This window comes from Erinaceus europaeus, chromosome 12 (genome assembly GCF_950295315.1).
Source record: "Erinaceus europaeus chromosome 12, mEriEur2.1, whole genome shotgun sequence".
Classification (NCBI taxonomy): Eukaryota; Metazoa; Chordata; class Mammalia; order Eulipotyphla; family Erinaceidae; genus Erinaceus; species Erinaceus europaeus.
Window position 1 is genome coordinate 63,422,463 of NC_080173.1, and position 15,696 is coordinate 63,438,158.

Below are 15,696 nucleotides of genomic sequence, written 5' to 3' on the forward strand. Positions count from 1 at the left end.
TATCCTATCATCTCACTTGAATGCCTGCCTTAGAAAAAAGAAAGGAGCTTGAAGGTTACATGGCAAGCCATCATTTATTTGGAGAGAAGGGCACTATTTAATAAAATCAGGAGTTTTTTTCTGTACTACTACTTTCGTTATCAGAGGACATGGTGCTAAATAAATATACAAAGTTAAAGAGTCAGGCATGTGTGGTTTGGGAGGTGGCACGGTGGATATAGCATTGGACTTTCAGGTGTGAGGTCCTGAGTTCAAGTCCCAACAGAGTGATATCTGAATCTCTCTCTCTCTCTCTCCTTTCTCACTCTTACCAGAGCACTGCTTAGCTCTAGCTTATGTTGGTGCAAGGGGACTTTGGAGCCTCAGGCATGAGAGTCTCTTTGTAAAACCATATGCTCATATGCTATTGACTCCCACCCAAGAGCAAAGTCTCTCTAATAGGCATCCTCTCCTCCCCTCCCTGCCCACTTCTTTTCTTAAAAATGTAAAAAATCAAGAGGGATGTGGGAGAGAGAGAGGGAGAGAGACACCTGCCGGCCTACTTCACCACTCATAAAGCTTTCCTGCTGCAGATGGAGACCAGGGGCTTGAACTTGGGTCCTTACACACTGTAATGTGTGCACTTAACCAGGTGTGCTACCACCTGGCCCCATCCCTACCCACTCATCAGTCCCATTCTTCTCCTTCTCCTTTTTTTTATTATTTATTTTCCCTTTTATTGTTGTTGTAGTTATTACTGTTGTTGCAGGTGTCGTTGTTGTTGGATAGGACAAAGAGAAATAGAGAGAGGAGGGGATGACAAAGAGGGGGAGAGAAAGATAGACACTTGCAGACCTGCTTCACCACCTATGAAGCGACTCCCCTGCAGGTGGGAAGCCAGGGCTGGAACCGGATCCTTACACCGGTCCTTGCACTTTGCACCACCTGTGCTTAACCCACTGTGCTACCGCCCAACTCCCCCTTCTTCTTTTATGCCTAGGGAATAAACTCAGAAACTGGTGCATGCACTAAACCAGTGAGCAGTCTCCTGACCCCCCTTTTTCTTTTTTAATATTTATTTTCCCTTTTGTTGCCCTTCCTGGCCATTTTTTTCTTCTCTTTTTTTGTAACAAGAAAAATGTTTTACATAAAGAGAGGAGAGACATTACAGCACTACTCCACCATCCATGGAACTCACCGGCTGTGAGCCATCCAGTTGTGATGCGGGTGCTCAAAACCAGGACCGGTGCACAGCATGTGTTCATCTAAGTGGACCATCTTCTGACATCCTTCTTCACCCCATTTTTTTAATGCCAGGGTCGCATAAGTGCACAACACACATACACCACCTTCCAGCCCAACTTTTATTCTGTATTTTGAGAGACCAAAGCACCATTCCACCATTCATGGAGCTCCCTTGGTGATGTTCTAGGTGGTCTTGTATATTATTCGAGATTAAATCCAGCACTTCATGCATAATAAGGCATGCACTCTACACTGCCCTTCTGTTCCATTCTCCCCCCCCCCCCGCACCACCCTCCAGGGTTATCCATGGGGCATAGTGCCAGCACTATGAATCCACTGTTCCTGGTGGCCATCTTTTCCTTTTCTTTTCTTTTTTCTATTCTATTCGATAGGACAGAGAGAAATTTAGAGGGCAAGGGAAGACAAAAGGGGAAAAAGAGAAACACCTGCAGACCTGCTTCACCACTCAAGAAGTGTTCCCACTGCAAATGGGGAGCACGACTTGAATCCAGGTCCTTGCTCGGGTCCTTATGCATAGTACTATGTGTGCTTAACTGGGTGTACCACCAGCCATCCCCCACTTCCTTCTTTATATCGTGTCTAAGTTGATCTTCCTTTGGCCAGACATTGCTTTCACTCCACTGCTCCCCCACTCACTTTCCTGACCCAGCTGAACTGTTCTGCATTGATATTGAAGCCACCACAACCTAAATACATCCTATCTGTTCAAACCTGTTTTCCACTACTTATAATGAGTAATCAGGGCCCAATATACCTCACCCGGATAATGCACCTGCTTCGTCATGCATGCCACCCAAGTTTGAGCCTGGCCCCTACCGCGCTAGAGGAAGTTTTGGTGATGTGGTATCCTCTCTCTCTCTCTCTCTCTCTGTGTGTGTGTGTGTGTGTGTGTATCTGAAAAAGCTAGTGATGGAGCCCTAAAGATAACAAAAGCAACTGGGGGCCTGGTGGTAGCACACTGATTAAAGGCACACATTACAGCGCTAAAGGACCTAAGTTCAAGCCCCTGGTCCCCACCTGCAGGGGGAAAACTTCACAGGTGGTGAAGCAGGTCTGCAGGTGTCTTTCTCTCTCCCTCTTTGTCTTCCCCTTCCCTCTCAATTTCTCTCTGTCTCTATCCAATAATAAAGAGGTAGTCGAGTGGTAGCACAGCAGGTTAAGCGCACATGGCGCAAAGCACAAGAACCCGTGTAAGGATCCCGTTCCAGGTTGCCGCCTCCCCACCTGTAAAGTAGTCCCTTCACAGGCGGTGAAGCAGGTCTGCGGTGTCTATCTTTCCCTCCCCTTCTCTATCTTCCCCTCCTCTCTACATTTCTCTCTGTCCTGTACAATAACGACATCAATAACAACAACAATAATAACTACAACAATAAAAAACAAGGGCAACAAAAGGGAAAATAAATATTAAAAAAATATATTTTAAAAAATAAAAGAAAAAATTTGTCCTGTCCAACAATAACTACAATAATAACTACAACAATAATTTAAAAACAAGGACAACAAAAGGGAATAAATAAAAATTAAATTAAAAATAATAATAAAGAAATAGAGAAAAAGCAACTGTCTGAGCTCCCACATTTAATCCCCAGCATCATCATAAGCCAGAGTTGAATGAACAGTGCTCTGGTGGGAAAAAATTTAAAAACTCCAGTTCAGTTTTTTTTTTTTTAAGTCATTCTTCCCAACTATAATTTAAATTCCTAAGAAACAAGAATGAGGTCAGAGCAAGGGTAGATAGCATAATAGTTCTGCAAAAAGACTCTCATGCCTGAGGTACAAAATTCCCAGGTCAGTTCCCTGCGCCATCATAAACCATAGCTGAACAGTGCTCTGATAAAATAAAAAAAGAAAAATTTTAAAGTGAGGTCAAATTTGCAAACAGTGCCTCTCTAAACATGCTAGAAATCTGCTTCCTCTCTAACCACAAAGGAACCTAAGGGTGGCTTTTGCCCACACCACTGGTGTAAGAGTTCTCAATTCCCCTCAAGTAAACACCTTTCGATGTTTATTATTGTGGTTATTATTGTTGTTGTTGTTGTCATCATTGTTTGATAGGACAGAGAGCAATGGAGATGGGGAAGACAGAGAGGGGGAGAGAAAGACAGACACCTATAGACCTGCTTCACCGCCTGTGAAGCGACCACCCTGCAGGTAGGGAGCCGGGGGCTCCAACACGGAGCCTTCTGCTGGTCCTTGCGCTTCGCACCATGTGCACTTAAACCGCTGTGCTACCACTCGACTCCCATATTTCAATGTTTTAATCACTCAGATACAACCTAAAAAGTTTGCTAAAAGGGATAGTCTCTCTTTTCTTTATTTATTTATTGGATAAAGACAGCCAGAAACTGAGAGGGAAGGAAATGATAGGGAAGGAGAGAGAGACACCTGCACTGCTTCACCACTTGCAAAGCTTTCTCCCTGCAGGTGGGGACCAGGGGCTCGAATCTGGGTCCTTGAGCACCGTAACATGTGCACTCAAACAAGTGCGCCACCACCTGGCCCCAATCTCTCCTTCCTATCAGACTTCAGTCCTGAAAATTCCTGCCCGGTTTGACAAGCTCAGAATATACCGGTGAAGATGTGTATCAGCATTCTCACACACTGCTAGTCACAGAATAACACAGTCCATGAAGAATAAAGTCAAAACTGAAGATGAACTATTCATTGAGCTAGCAGTACCACTGTTAAGAATGCAACCCCTATTGTCACTGCAGCATAACATGAAAACAACAAATGCATTTGTCAATTGGGCACTGACTGCATCATTATGCATCCATAGAAAAAGACCTCTGACTCAGTCATGGAATAAGCAAGGTACAGAGCACTATGCACTATGTCTCCATGATTATGTCCCCAAAATTTCTGAAACTTACACATACATAACATACAGGAAAATTTGTGATAGTAACTCTTCAGGGGAGAGAAAACAGGTGAACAAGAGACTGGTTTCCCAACCTTAAATTTGAACCATGTGCATATATATATATAGAGAGATATATATAATTTTATTATCTTCATTTTATTTATTGGATAGACAGAAATCAAGAGGGAAGGGGAAAATAGGAGAGAAAGAGGCAGACCTGCTTCACCACTCACAAAGCTTTCCTCCTGCAGGTGGAGACTGAGGGCTTAAACCCAGGTCCTTGTGCATTATAACATGTACGCTTGCCCAGGTGCTCTCCTGCCGGCCCCTATACATTCTTTTAAAATGCTTACGCAAGGGAGTCGGGCTGTAGCTCAGAGGGTTAAGCGCAGGTGGCGCAAAGCATAAGGTCGGCATAAGGATCCCGGTTCGAGCCCCCGGCTCCCCACCTGCAGGGGAGTCGCTTCACAAGTGGTGAAGCAGGTCTGCAGGTGTCTATCTTTCTCTCCCCCTCTCTGTCTTCCCCTCCTCTCTCCATTTCTCTCTGTCCTATCTAACAACAACATCAATAACAATAATAACTACAACAACAATGAAAAACAACAAGGACAACAAAAGAGAAAATTTTTTTTTTTAAAAATGCTTACGCAAGTTTTTCAAAATCTTCAGCACTGTGTCAAAGAAATTGCCTTTTTAAACCTCAACCAAAGTTGTAGAGAAAACAACCCCTCCAGTTTACCTGAGAACAGAATCACCTCCAGCCCGTTTAATCCTCCCCTCAAGACCTGGTCTAGTGTCTGGCACACAATGGTTGCTTAATGTTGAATGGATGAATCCCCCTCTCTGAGCACACTTCAAACATGAGGAATTATAAAACGATGGTGGAGCTGGGGAGTTGAAGGAAGCAGCATGGCTGAGAATTGCTTATGCTTCGTGCATTTATTCACCTGCCACTGAGCAGCTGTTGTGCAAGGAGACGTTGGGCTGTGAGAACTGTTGGTTCCATCCTTAAACTACAAGAGACTTACACAAGTAGGATTACTATTTCTTCTTCTTTGTAGTCATTTATTAATTATGAGAGCGTGAGAAAGAAAGAGCATCACTCTGGTATAATGATGATGTTGGAGTCTGTACCAGGAACCTGTGGATGTCAGGCATAGAAGTCTTTTGCATAACCTTTATGCTGTCTTCATAGCCCAAGGTTCAGAGTTTTTAATGAGACAAAAACTATGCAGTTAAACAATTACCAACAGTACAGGTAAATGTACTGAAATACCAGGCGGTGAAGCAGGTCTATAGGTGTCTGTCTTTCTCTCCCCCTCTGTCTTCCCCATCTCTGGTATAGAGCATCACTCTGGTGCCAGAGATCAAAATTAAGACGCCATGCTCTAAGCTTCAAGGCTTTAGCCACTGCGCCACTTTCTAGGCCACAGTGTTGAATTTCTGAGACAGTTTACTAGTAGTAGCTAAAAGCCACTGGCTTGATCACAATTAAAAAACCCTCAACAACCTCAGAGGAGTATTTCATTAATTTAGTGAAAGATATAGAGGGTTAAGGAGATAGCATAATGGTTATGTAAAAGGCTTTCATGCCCAAGGCTCTGAGGTTCCAGGTTCAATTCCTAGCACTACGATAAGCCAGAACTGGTGTTTCTTGTCTCTCACTAAAATAAGTATTTTTTTAAAAATTACTTAAAAAAAAAAAAAATGGACCCCACACAATAACCTGGGTCCACCAGCATATTAGCTTTCAGGCTCAGGCAAAAACTAGTAAAGTCTAAGCCCTCTGGAATATACCTAAAATAGACCTACTAGCTTTTCCAAAACAGAGATCCCAAATCTTCACCTTCAATATTCTTGCCTTTAGGTTCATGATTATTCAACAATTTGTTCTGCTTTATATCTTAATTCTTTTCAGCCACCAGGTTCCAGATGATACCACGATCCAACCTGACTTCCCTGGGCAAATGACCCCACCAATATGTCCTGGAACCCTACCTCCCCTGATCCCTGGCCCTCTAGGGAAAGAGAGAGACAGGCTGGGAGTATGGATTGACCTGTTAATGCCCATGTCCAGCGGGGAAGCAATTATAGAAGCCAGACCTTCCACTTTCTGCCCCTCATAATGATCCTGGGTCCACACTCCCAGGGGGATAAAGAATAAGAACACCATCAGGCAAGGGGGGTGGATACAGAGTTCTGGGGGTGGAATTGTGTGCAAATGTACTCTTCTTATACTATAGTCTTGTCAATATTTCCATTTTATAAATAAAAATTAAATAAAAAAGATGGAAACGAGGAAAGCAGGACAGTTGAAGAAAACTTGTAAGCATACCTCAACATAAGATAAGTGGGAGGATGTTAGTAGGGAGCGTTATTAGCTGCCTACCTCTTGGCAATTCAGTTACCTAAACGTGTCTTAAATTCAATTTAGCTGGGAGAGTCAGGCAGTAGCACAGCGGGTTTAGTGCACACAGTGCAAAGCACAAAAACCGGCTTAAGGATCCCGGTTCGAGCCCCCAGCTCCCCAACTGCAGGGGAGTCACTTCACAAGCAGTGAAGCACGTCTTTCTCTCCCCCTGTCTTCCCCTCTCCTCTTTCCACTTCTCTCTGTCCTATCCAACAATGACATCAACAACAATAAAACAAGGGCAACAAAAGGGAATAAACATTAAAATTCACTTTAGCTGGATGTCATCATCATTTATTTAACCAACAAATTTTTGCCATATGTACAATTATCTATCATGGCAGGTCTATGCTCACTGTCTCCAGCACATTCAACCCCTGAGATTATTATTTTTAACCAAAGCACAGCTCTGATTTCTAGTAGTGCAGGGGTTTAAACCTGAGACTTTGGAGCCTCAGGTATGAGTCGCTGCATAACCATTAATGCTATCTCCCTGCCCCAACATGATATTAAAATCACTTCTGGCCTTTGTCTATCATCGATGGTAGGTCCTCAATCTATGGCAAAGCACAATTCAACTTGGCCTCTCAAGTTGAAGATCAACAGTTTTACAGCAAAAAGTACAAAGATTATCTGTAGTTTAAAAGAAAAAAAAAAAAAGCAGGGCAAGGGAGACAGCATAATGGTAATGCAAAGAGACTCTCATGCCTGAGGCTCCAAAGTCCCAGGTTCAATCCCCTGCACCAACATAAGCAGCCGGGCAAGGAACCACACCTTCTGTACAAGTATAAGGATGGGTCCGCAGAAGAGCAACATTCCAGAGAATATGTAGCGTCTACGTGTCAAGAGAAAAATCTAAGCAAACTTACGCAGAATGAGTCCCACTCAAACAATAATCATAAAGGTTTCCTCATGTTATTTACAAGTTTAAAGTAAATTTACTTTACAGGCAGTTAGGGAATTATTTATTTAATACTACCCTAACATAGAAGTTTACACAACTGCTTCTTGCAAACTGTGATACTGGAGCTTTGTGACAACCTAGAAATAGGAAGTAAAAGAAGGAAAACATAGTACCTTAGAGATCAAGAAACATTTACACAAGTCCAACTATTAAACAGAGTTCAACATTCATCTAGTGAAGACAGTTTGCACATCAGTGTACATGGTATACAAGTCCTTCAGGAAGGTGAGGGGCCTTTTGATGGTTCTGTGGGTGCCTCCAAAGGTTGGTCCTGTGGAACTTCCTCCAGAGACTGGTTTTCTTTCAGCACAGTTTGGAGGTTGACATTCTTCTGTTCAGTCTTCCAGGAAACATGACTGCCTTCCTGTTGCTTAAAAGACAATATAGCATACAGAGGCTTCATTCCACTAACTGACTGAAGCTATATAACTAAACATACTCTACCGCTGAGTCAAACATTTAATGTTACTGTATCAAATTCCGTTATAAACAAAAAAAGGATGGCTAAAATGGATTCTCTAGAGAACCATAATTTCAAAAACCCAAATGACAACTCACTTGGCTCCAGGTAGCAATCACTATTAATAAAATTCCAGTATGTTCAATCTAATAGTATTTGACCTGGTATTTAGTGACATGAACTAAGGTTGGGGAAAGAAAACAAGAGCATTGCTTTGCTCTATGCAATGCTGGGGGTCAAATTCGGGACATAAAGCGTGAGGGTTCAATATTTTATCCACTGCACCACTTCCTGGGCCCTCTAAGCCTCCTTTTAATCCCTGACATATTTAAGCACCTAATGGGGTTAGGTAGTGGCACACCTGGCTAAGCACACACATTACAGTGTGCAAGAACCAGGGTTTAAGCCCCTAGTCAACACCTGCAGGGAGAAAGCTTCACAAGTAGTGAAGTAAGGATGTAGGTATCTTTCTTTTTTTATGAAAATTTTTCAAAATTTATTTATTATTGGAGAAAGAGAAATTAGGAGGGGGAGATAAAGGGAGAGAGACATCTGCAACCCTGCCTTACCATTCATTCAGTTTCCCCCTACAGGTGGGGATCAGGGGATGAAATCCAGGTCCTTATGCACTGTAATGTGTGCGCTTAACAAGGTGCGCCACCTCTTGCCCCCCCCTTATAAAAAGATTTTATTTATTTATTAATAAGAAAGACAGGAGTAAAAAAAGAACCAGGCATCACTCTGGTACATGTGCTGCCGGGGATTGAACTCAGGACCTCATGCTTGAGAGCCCAATGCTTTATCCACTGTGCCACCTTCCGCAGACAGCTCTTTCCTTCTCTATCTCCCTCTCCCCTCTCAATTTCTCTCTACATCCAGTGATAAAAAATTAAATAATTTTATTTAAAAAATAAGCAACTAATCCTAGTAACAATTTTAAAATAATACTCACAGTCTTTGCTCCTCCTACTCGTCTTAAAATGACACCTTCTGCCAATAAAGCCTTCCCTGTCTCCATGAATAACTTCTCCTCATCTGTTTCTCCAAGTTTCTGTAGCTCAAAGTACTTTTCCACAAACCTAGAATTCCAAGCAGTCACACCTTAGGTCTGCATTTTGAGTTGTAAAGATGTCCTGTTAGATAGCATCAAACATTCCCTTAATATTATAAGAATATTTTTTTCCTTCAAGTAGAATTCAACAAAGTAATTCAAAATTGAAAATAGATTAATTCAAAACTATTAATTCTTAAAAAAAAAAAAAAGGGGGGAGTCGGGCAATAGCGCAGCAGGTTAAACGCAGGTGACGTAATGCACAAGGACCGGCATAAGGATCCCGGTTCAAGCCTCCGACTCCCCACCTGCAGGGGAGTTGCTTCACAGGCGATGGAGCAGGTCTGCAGGTGTCTGTCATTCTCTCCCTACCCTTCTCTCTCCATTCCTCTCTGTCCTATCCAGATACCAAGAACAACAATAAAACAACAAAGGCAACAAAAGGAAATAAATAAATATAAAAACAAATTTTAAAAACTATAAAAAAAAAAACTGTAAGTAACTTGGGACTGATAAAATGCCTTACCATGGGGTCAGGAGGTGGCGCACTTGGTTAAGCGCACACATTACAGTGCACAAGGACCCAGGTTCAAGCCCCTGGTCCCCACCTGCAGGGGAGAAGCTTCATAAGTGGTGAAGCAGGTCTGCAGGTGTCTCTGTCTCTTTCCCTCTCTATCTCCCCTACCCTCTCAATTTCTGTCTCTAGTAAAAAAATAAATAAAATATTAAAAAAAAAATTATCTTACCGTTGACAGGTAGACTTGAAATGTGGATTGAACAGATCAACAGCTCTTTGACCAGGTCCATAGACTAAATAAAACTTCCTAGAAAATACAAACACCACAATATAAATCATTTATTTTAGCTCACAGCCAAGAACTGAGAATAACTCTAGGCAGTTAAGTTTAACATGACCTAACAGTTAACTTGATCCAACAGTTTTGCTTTCGTGGTTTGTGTTTATTTATTTTTAAACATCACCTAGGCATGAACTCAGAGTACAGGCAGAATGCCACGGAGTAGTCTCCCTGGACCAACTTTTTTTAAATTATTATTTCTGAGATGAGAGGAGAAAGGAAAAGACATGTAGATGGGAGAAAGACCACTGGACTACCCCAACATCTAGAGCTTGCCTGTTATCTGTGATGCTCCCATCTGGTGCCATGGCTCCAACCCAGAGACTCATGAATGGTTAAGGTGTGCACTCTATTCAGCAAGCTATCATTCAGCCTGTTTGTTTTATTTTGTTTACTGAGCACTGCTCAGCTCTTGCTTATGGTGGTGTGGGGGACTTAACATGAGACTTTAGAGGATCAGGCATGACAGTCTCTTAGCATAACCAATTATGCTGTCTCCCCCACCCTTATGTACTTATAAATTAATACATGCACATGGTAAATTCATTTCATGCCCTTAAGCACATTTTAAAAAAAAATTTATTTACTTATTCCCTTTTGTTGCCCTTTTTTTTATTGTTGTAGTTACTGTTGTTATTGATGTCGTTGTTGGGTAAGACAGAAAGAAATGGAGAGAGGAGGGGAAGACAGAGGGGGAGAGAAAGACAGACACCTGCAGACCTGCTTCACCACTTATGAAGCGACTCCCCTGCAGGTGGGGAGTCAGGGTCTCGAATCAGGATCCTTACGCACTTTGCACATGTGCACTTAACCTGCTGAACTACCACCCGACTCCCCTTAAGCACATTTTTAAAATATTTTGTTTGTTAGTGAGAGAGATACAGATGGAGAGAGACTAGAGCATCTCTCTGGTACATGTCATGCCAGGGATCAAATTCAGGACCTCAAGCTTATGTCCAATGTTTTATCAACTTCACCACCTTCCTGGTTGCCTAGCAACATTTTTTAACCCCAAGGACATTAAACACTGTTCGACATTTTGTCTTTTGAATTTTGTTTAGAGATCAATTCTAATCAGTGCTTACAGGTTGTTTCCAGTCCTTTGCTACTCTAGACAGGGCTGTTATGACTACTTTTCTCTACATCTTTTAAAAAAAATTTTTTTTCTTATCTTTATTTATTGGATAGAGACAGCCAGAAATCAAGAGGGAGGGGGGGTGACAGAGAGGGAGACAGAGAGACACCTGCAGCCCTGCTTTACCACTCATAAAGCAGGTGGGGGCTGGGGGCTCGAACCTGGGTCCTTGCGCATTGTAATACATGTGCCACCACCCGGCCCTCTCTACATCTTCTTGTTCACTGGCAAGTAAGTCTGACTTTCATAAGAGTGCTATTAGTGGGGAGGAAGGGGCTAGGGAGTGACACACCCTGTTGAGTGCACACATCACTGTTGTTAAAATTCGGAGGCTCTTGCCGGTGGGGTTAGTTTCACGGCGGTTACAGAGACGCGGAGACAACAGCTGGGCAGGGCAACGGCTGGGCAGGGAAGCTGTATTTCTTTATTCAGGAACAACGATTCATAAACTAAGACAAACTAATCACCAAACAGAACTCTGCTGTCTCTTTGCGGTGGCACAAACACTCTCCCTTACTCTAGCACTCAGGAACTCTCCAACTCTGGGACTCTCTAACTCTGTCACTCTCCAACTCTGGCGGGGTCCCTAGGGGCGGGGCCAAACGGCAGCGAAATTAACTGGACTGATCTAATTCTCTTGGCGGGGGAGGGCTAGAACAAACCAATGTAAAGCATACGACAATTCCCCCTTTTCTTTTTAACTAAATGACTATAGTATCAAGGGTGTGGGGTGAACAGAAACATATATCATACAGGCATTTTTAAAAAAAGAAACTGGCACAAACGCGTCTCTGTAACCGCCGTGAAACTAACCCCGCCGGCAAGAGCCTCTGAATTTTAACAACACATCACTATGCACAAGGACCTGGGTTCGCCCACTGCTCCCCACCTGCAGAGAGGGACACTTCACAGTGGTGCGGCAAGTCTGCAGGTGGCTCTCTTTCTCTCCACCTCTCCCCTCTTAGTTTCTCTCTGTGCTATCCAAAGAAAACAGAGAGAAGGAAAAAAATAAAATAAAGAGGAAAAAGTGGCTGCCAGAGGGCAGGGGTAGAGAGCATAACAAACAGACTGTCGTGCCTGAGGCTCCAAAGTCACAGGTTCAACCCCCCACACCACTATAAGCCAGAGCTAATCAGTGCTCTGGCTAAAAAAAAAAAGTAGTATTAATGAGTTATGATAGTCTTCCAAATTGCCAAAATACTTTCAAAAGCAGTTGTGCTAATTTACATTTGCAGTAATATCTACTGCAAGTGTCTATTTCCCCATACCATGATGAAATTATATTTTCCAACTTTTTAAATCTTTGTCAATTTGATGAATTAAACTATAACTCAACGTTATTATATCTATAAATTATATATGTAGAGAGGATGTCTTCTTGGGCCTACAAAATAGCTCACCCTCACCAGGTACGGTACCATGTACACAACCTAGGATAGGGCCCTGGGACCACATGGGAGGTGCTATGGCAACAGAGGAAGCTTTGGTGCTGTGTTGTATGTCCCTCTATCTAAATGAGGGAAAAACAAAAGTAGCCCAGTGAGTTCAAGACTGCAATTTCATGAAGCCTCAGTTTAAGAGCAAACTCAGGTCACAGAGGTAGGCCTCTGTGAATACAGAGCATGCTTTACATGCATGAGGTCCTGGGGCTCAGTGGATCCACCACCTCATGGAAGCACCAAAGACAGACACAAGTGAACTCCAGAGGTGACAGCGTGAGGCTTTGATATCTGTGTCTCTCTCATAGGATTCTTTTCTTTCAGGAGTCAGGAGGTAGCGCAGTGGGTTAAGCACACATGGCGCAAAGCGCAAGGACAGGTGTAAAGATCCTGGTTCGAGCCCCGGGCTCCCCACCTGCAGGGGAGTCACTTCACAGGTGGTGAAGCAGGTCTGCAGGTGTCTGTCTTTCTCTCCCCCTCTCTGTCTTCCCCTCCTCTCTCCACTTCTGTCCTATCCAACAATGACGACATCAACAACAACAATAACTACAACAATAAAACAACAAGGGCAAAAAAAAGGGAATGAATAAATAAATAAATAAAAGTTTTTTTAAAAAAAGAATTCTTTTTTAAAATGACTTTGGAGAGGCCCGGGAGGTAGCACAACTGGTTAAGTGCACATAGTGCTAAGTGCAAGGATCCGAGTTCAAGCCCCATCCCATGCCCCCTTCCGCTCCCTACCTGCACGGGGGACACTTCACAAGTGGTGAAGCAGGTCTGCAGGTGTCTAACTTACCATCTCCCTCTCTATCTAGCCCTCCTCTCTGTTTCTCTCTGTCCTATCCAATAAAATGGGGAGGGGGGGGGAATCCACCAGGAGCAATAGATTTGTGCTGGCACCGAACTCCCAATATTTTGTTTTTATATTTTTAATGACAAAAAGAAAGGTACACACAGAGAGCAACCTGAGCTCTGGCTCATGGTGGTGCTGGGGATTGCACCTGGGACTTCAGAGCCTCAGGCACAAAAGTCTTTTTCATAAACATTATGCTGTCACCCAGCCTGATTTTTTTTTTCCTTTTAAACTGGACTCGGAAAATCACTTGATAGTGGTGTACATCCTTTTTTTTTTTTTTTAATATTGCTTTTACAGCAGTGGAAACCTGGTTCAATTCCTATTTAAGTTACCAGCTGACTGCCTGAACCTTTCCTTCTTCAGTTGTGCCGGCTCCTGAACACCACACCAGCTTTGCACTCACGCTCTGATCTGATCCTCGTGGTAGAAGATGTCTTGAACATCAGCTTTGGCTTTGCCATATCGCAAGCGGGGCCTTCGGAAAACCGGTTCTCTCAGCGGGGGGAAGGCTTCATATATGTCAAACCAGAGGGGCCTCTCCTTCAGTATCCCAGCCCGAATCAGGTTCCGAGTCCTTAAAGGCGGGAAAAGAACGAAGGTCATCCAACCACGAGAGCCTCGTTGGGCCCCGCAATCAGACTGGCACAGCCCGGAGCGTCAGCAACACGGTACCAGGAGGGCGGCGCTGGGGTGCTCCCATCTCCAGGTGAGAAGCCTGCCTAGCAAAGCTCAGGGGTGCAGTCCCACCCTGGGTGCTGCCCATCAGCCTCTTCCTCTGCCTAGAAACCTCCATTCCGAAGGGTAGCTGCAACCTCGTGCTTGCAAAAGGTACGAAGCGCAGTAGACAGGAGGGCACCCTGGAGAACGCCTCACCCTATACAGACGCACCCACGGGAGAGCGACACCCACTGACTGCACCCTCCGGGGGGAGGCACCCTGAAATCACCCAGCCCGTAGCACACACCTGGAAAAAACGCTTCCTATGGTTTCCAGCCGACTCCCAGCCATGATCCGCGCCTCTCGCCAAGCCCCACCCGCAACTACCGGAACCGGAAGCAGCAGTCAAAGGGAATACAAGTTGCTGGCCGAACCGCGGATCTTTGAGCTACGCGACTAACGAAAGAGCGAGCCAGACAAAAGCAAAGGATACACCGAGTTGGCTTGGTTCTAAGCAACTTGCCAGATTCAGACAGGAGCACTCGATGACCGAAGCAAGAGAATGCGAGGGAGGCCAAGGACCGGGCAGAAGCAATTAATAACCGATCTAGGGGCGGGGTTCGTTCTGGTGGTTGCTTTACGCTTTCTAGCCTTCCAGGACCAAGTGTTCCCTAGAGGATGGGGCTGCCGGGAGGTAAAGGGAAGGAGAAAGAGGGGAAAGACTTAGCCCACGTCCTGTGGGAGCCTCGTGGGTAATGAATATTTAAAAGTTGTATTGGCCAGGCAGTGTCTCTCCCGGGTCAAGCTGCAGCCCAGGCGGGAAGGGCACAGCTCCTCCTCCGGCCTTTCCCCGTCCCCGCTGACCGCTCTGCCCCAGCGCCGCCCGTCCGGCTCCGGCTCCGGCTCCGGCTCCGGCTCCGGCTCCGGCTCCGGCTCCGGGGAGGGTGCCTAGCGGGAACCCCGGTTTTCTCAGCAGGAGGCCTTGCTAGTTAGTTCCTCTTTGCTGCCCGAAAAGTGAAAGTGTCCAGAGCAAGCAAATCCGAGGAGGAAACGAAAAACAATCTGGGGAAGGTAAACTCCCAGTGTTGCCTTTTGATCCAGTAATCGTGATTCGGATAACTAACACACTCCGGGGAAATTAAAACACAACAAATGGGGCCCCGGGTGGTGGTAGCGCACCTGGTTGAGAGCACTTGTTACAAAGCTCAAAGACGCGGGTTCGAGCCCCTGGTCATCACCTGCAAGAGGAAAGCTTTGCGAGTGGTGAAGCAGTGTTGCAGATGACTTTCTGTCTCCCCTCCCCTCTTGATTTCTGGCTGTCTCTATCCAATAAATAAGTAAAGGTAATTTTTAAAATGTAAGCACAATTGATAGAAATATTTGCAATGCCTGTCCACGCACAAAGCAAGCAAGACCGACAAAAAAAAAATCAGATGGAAAATTATGGTTCAGGGGCCAGGTGGTGGCACATCTGGTTACGCACACACTACAGTGCTTAAGGACCTGGGTTCAAGTCCCTGGGCCCCACCAGCAAGGGGAAGCTTTGTAAGTGGTGAAGCAGTGCTGCAGGTGTCTCTCATCCTCTCTATCCCCTCTCCCCTTCCCAACTTCTCTCTGTCTCTATGTAATAATAAATAAAGAGGGAGTCGGGCGGTAGCGCAGCGGGTTAAGCGCACGTGGCGCAAATTGCAAGGACCGGTGTGAGAGGATCCCGGTTCAAGCCCTTGGCTCCCCACCTGCAGGGGAATTGCTTCACAGG

General features: G+C 44.6%; 1 protein-coding gene across 2 annotated transcripts; it reads right to left on the reverse strand.

Moving 5' to 3' along the window:
• Nucleotides 1–7,466: 7,466 nt before the first annotated feature.
• On the reverse strand, nucleotides 7,467–14,396 carry MRPS23 (mitochondrial ribosomal protein S23). 2 transcript variants are annotated; one of them, XM_060203789.1, is made up of 5 exons: nucleotides 14,245–14,396; nucleotides 13,684–13,854; nucleotides 9,740–9,817; nucleotides 8,895–9,021; nucleotides 7,467–7,846 (listed from the first exon to the last, which is right to left on the reverse strand). In XM_060203789.1, the coding sequence occupies exons 1-5, from the start codon at nucleotides 14,286–14,288 to the stop codon at nucleotides 7,700–7,702; spliced, it is 567 nt and encodes a 188-aa protein (XP_060059772.1). In that variant the 5' UTR covers nucleotides 14,289–14,396; the 3' UTR covers nucleotides 7,467–7,699. The 2 variants fall into 2 exon arrangements, with proteins under 2 accessions (XP_060059772.1, XP_007537388.1); XM_007537326.3 differs by having other exon boundaries at nucleotides 7,467–7,852.
• Between the last annotated feature and the right edge of the window lie 1,300 nt (nucleotides 14,397–15,696).

Excerpts from the sequence above, each read along its gene's own strand:
- MRPS23 (XM_007537326.3), bottom strand. The coding sequence starts at position 14,288 with ATGGCTGGGAGTCGGCTGGAAACCATAGGAAGCGTTTTTTCCAG. Across the intron at positions 9,022-9,739 it reads TTCAAGTCTACCTGTCAACG|GTTTGTGGAAAAGTACTTTG; the intron begins GTAAGATAATTT and ends TTGGAATTCTAG. Across the intron at positions 7,853-8,894 it reads GAGTAGGAGGAGCAAAGACT|CAACAGGAAGGCAGTCATGT; the intron begins GTGAGTATTATT and ends TTGTCTTTTAAG.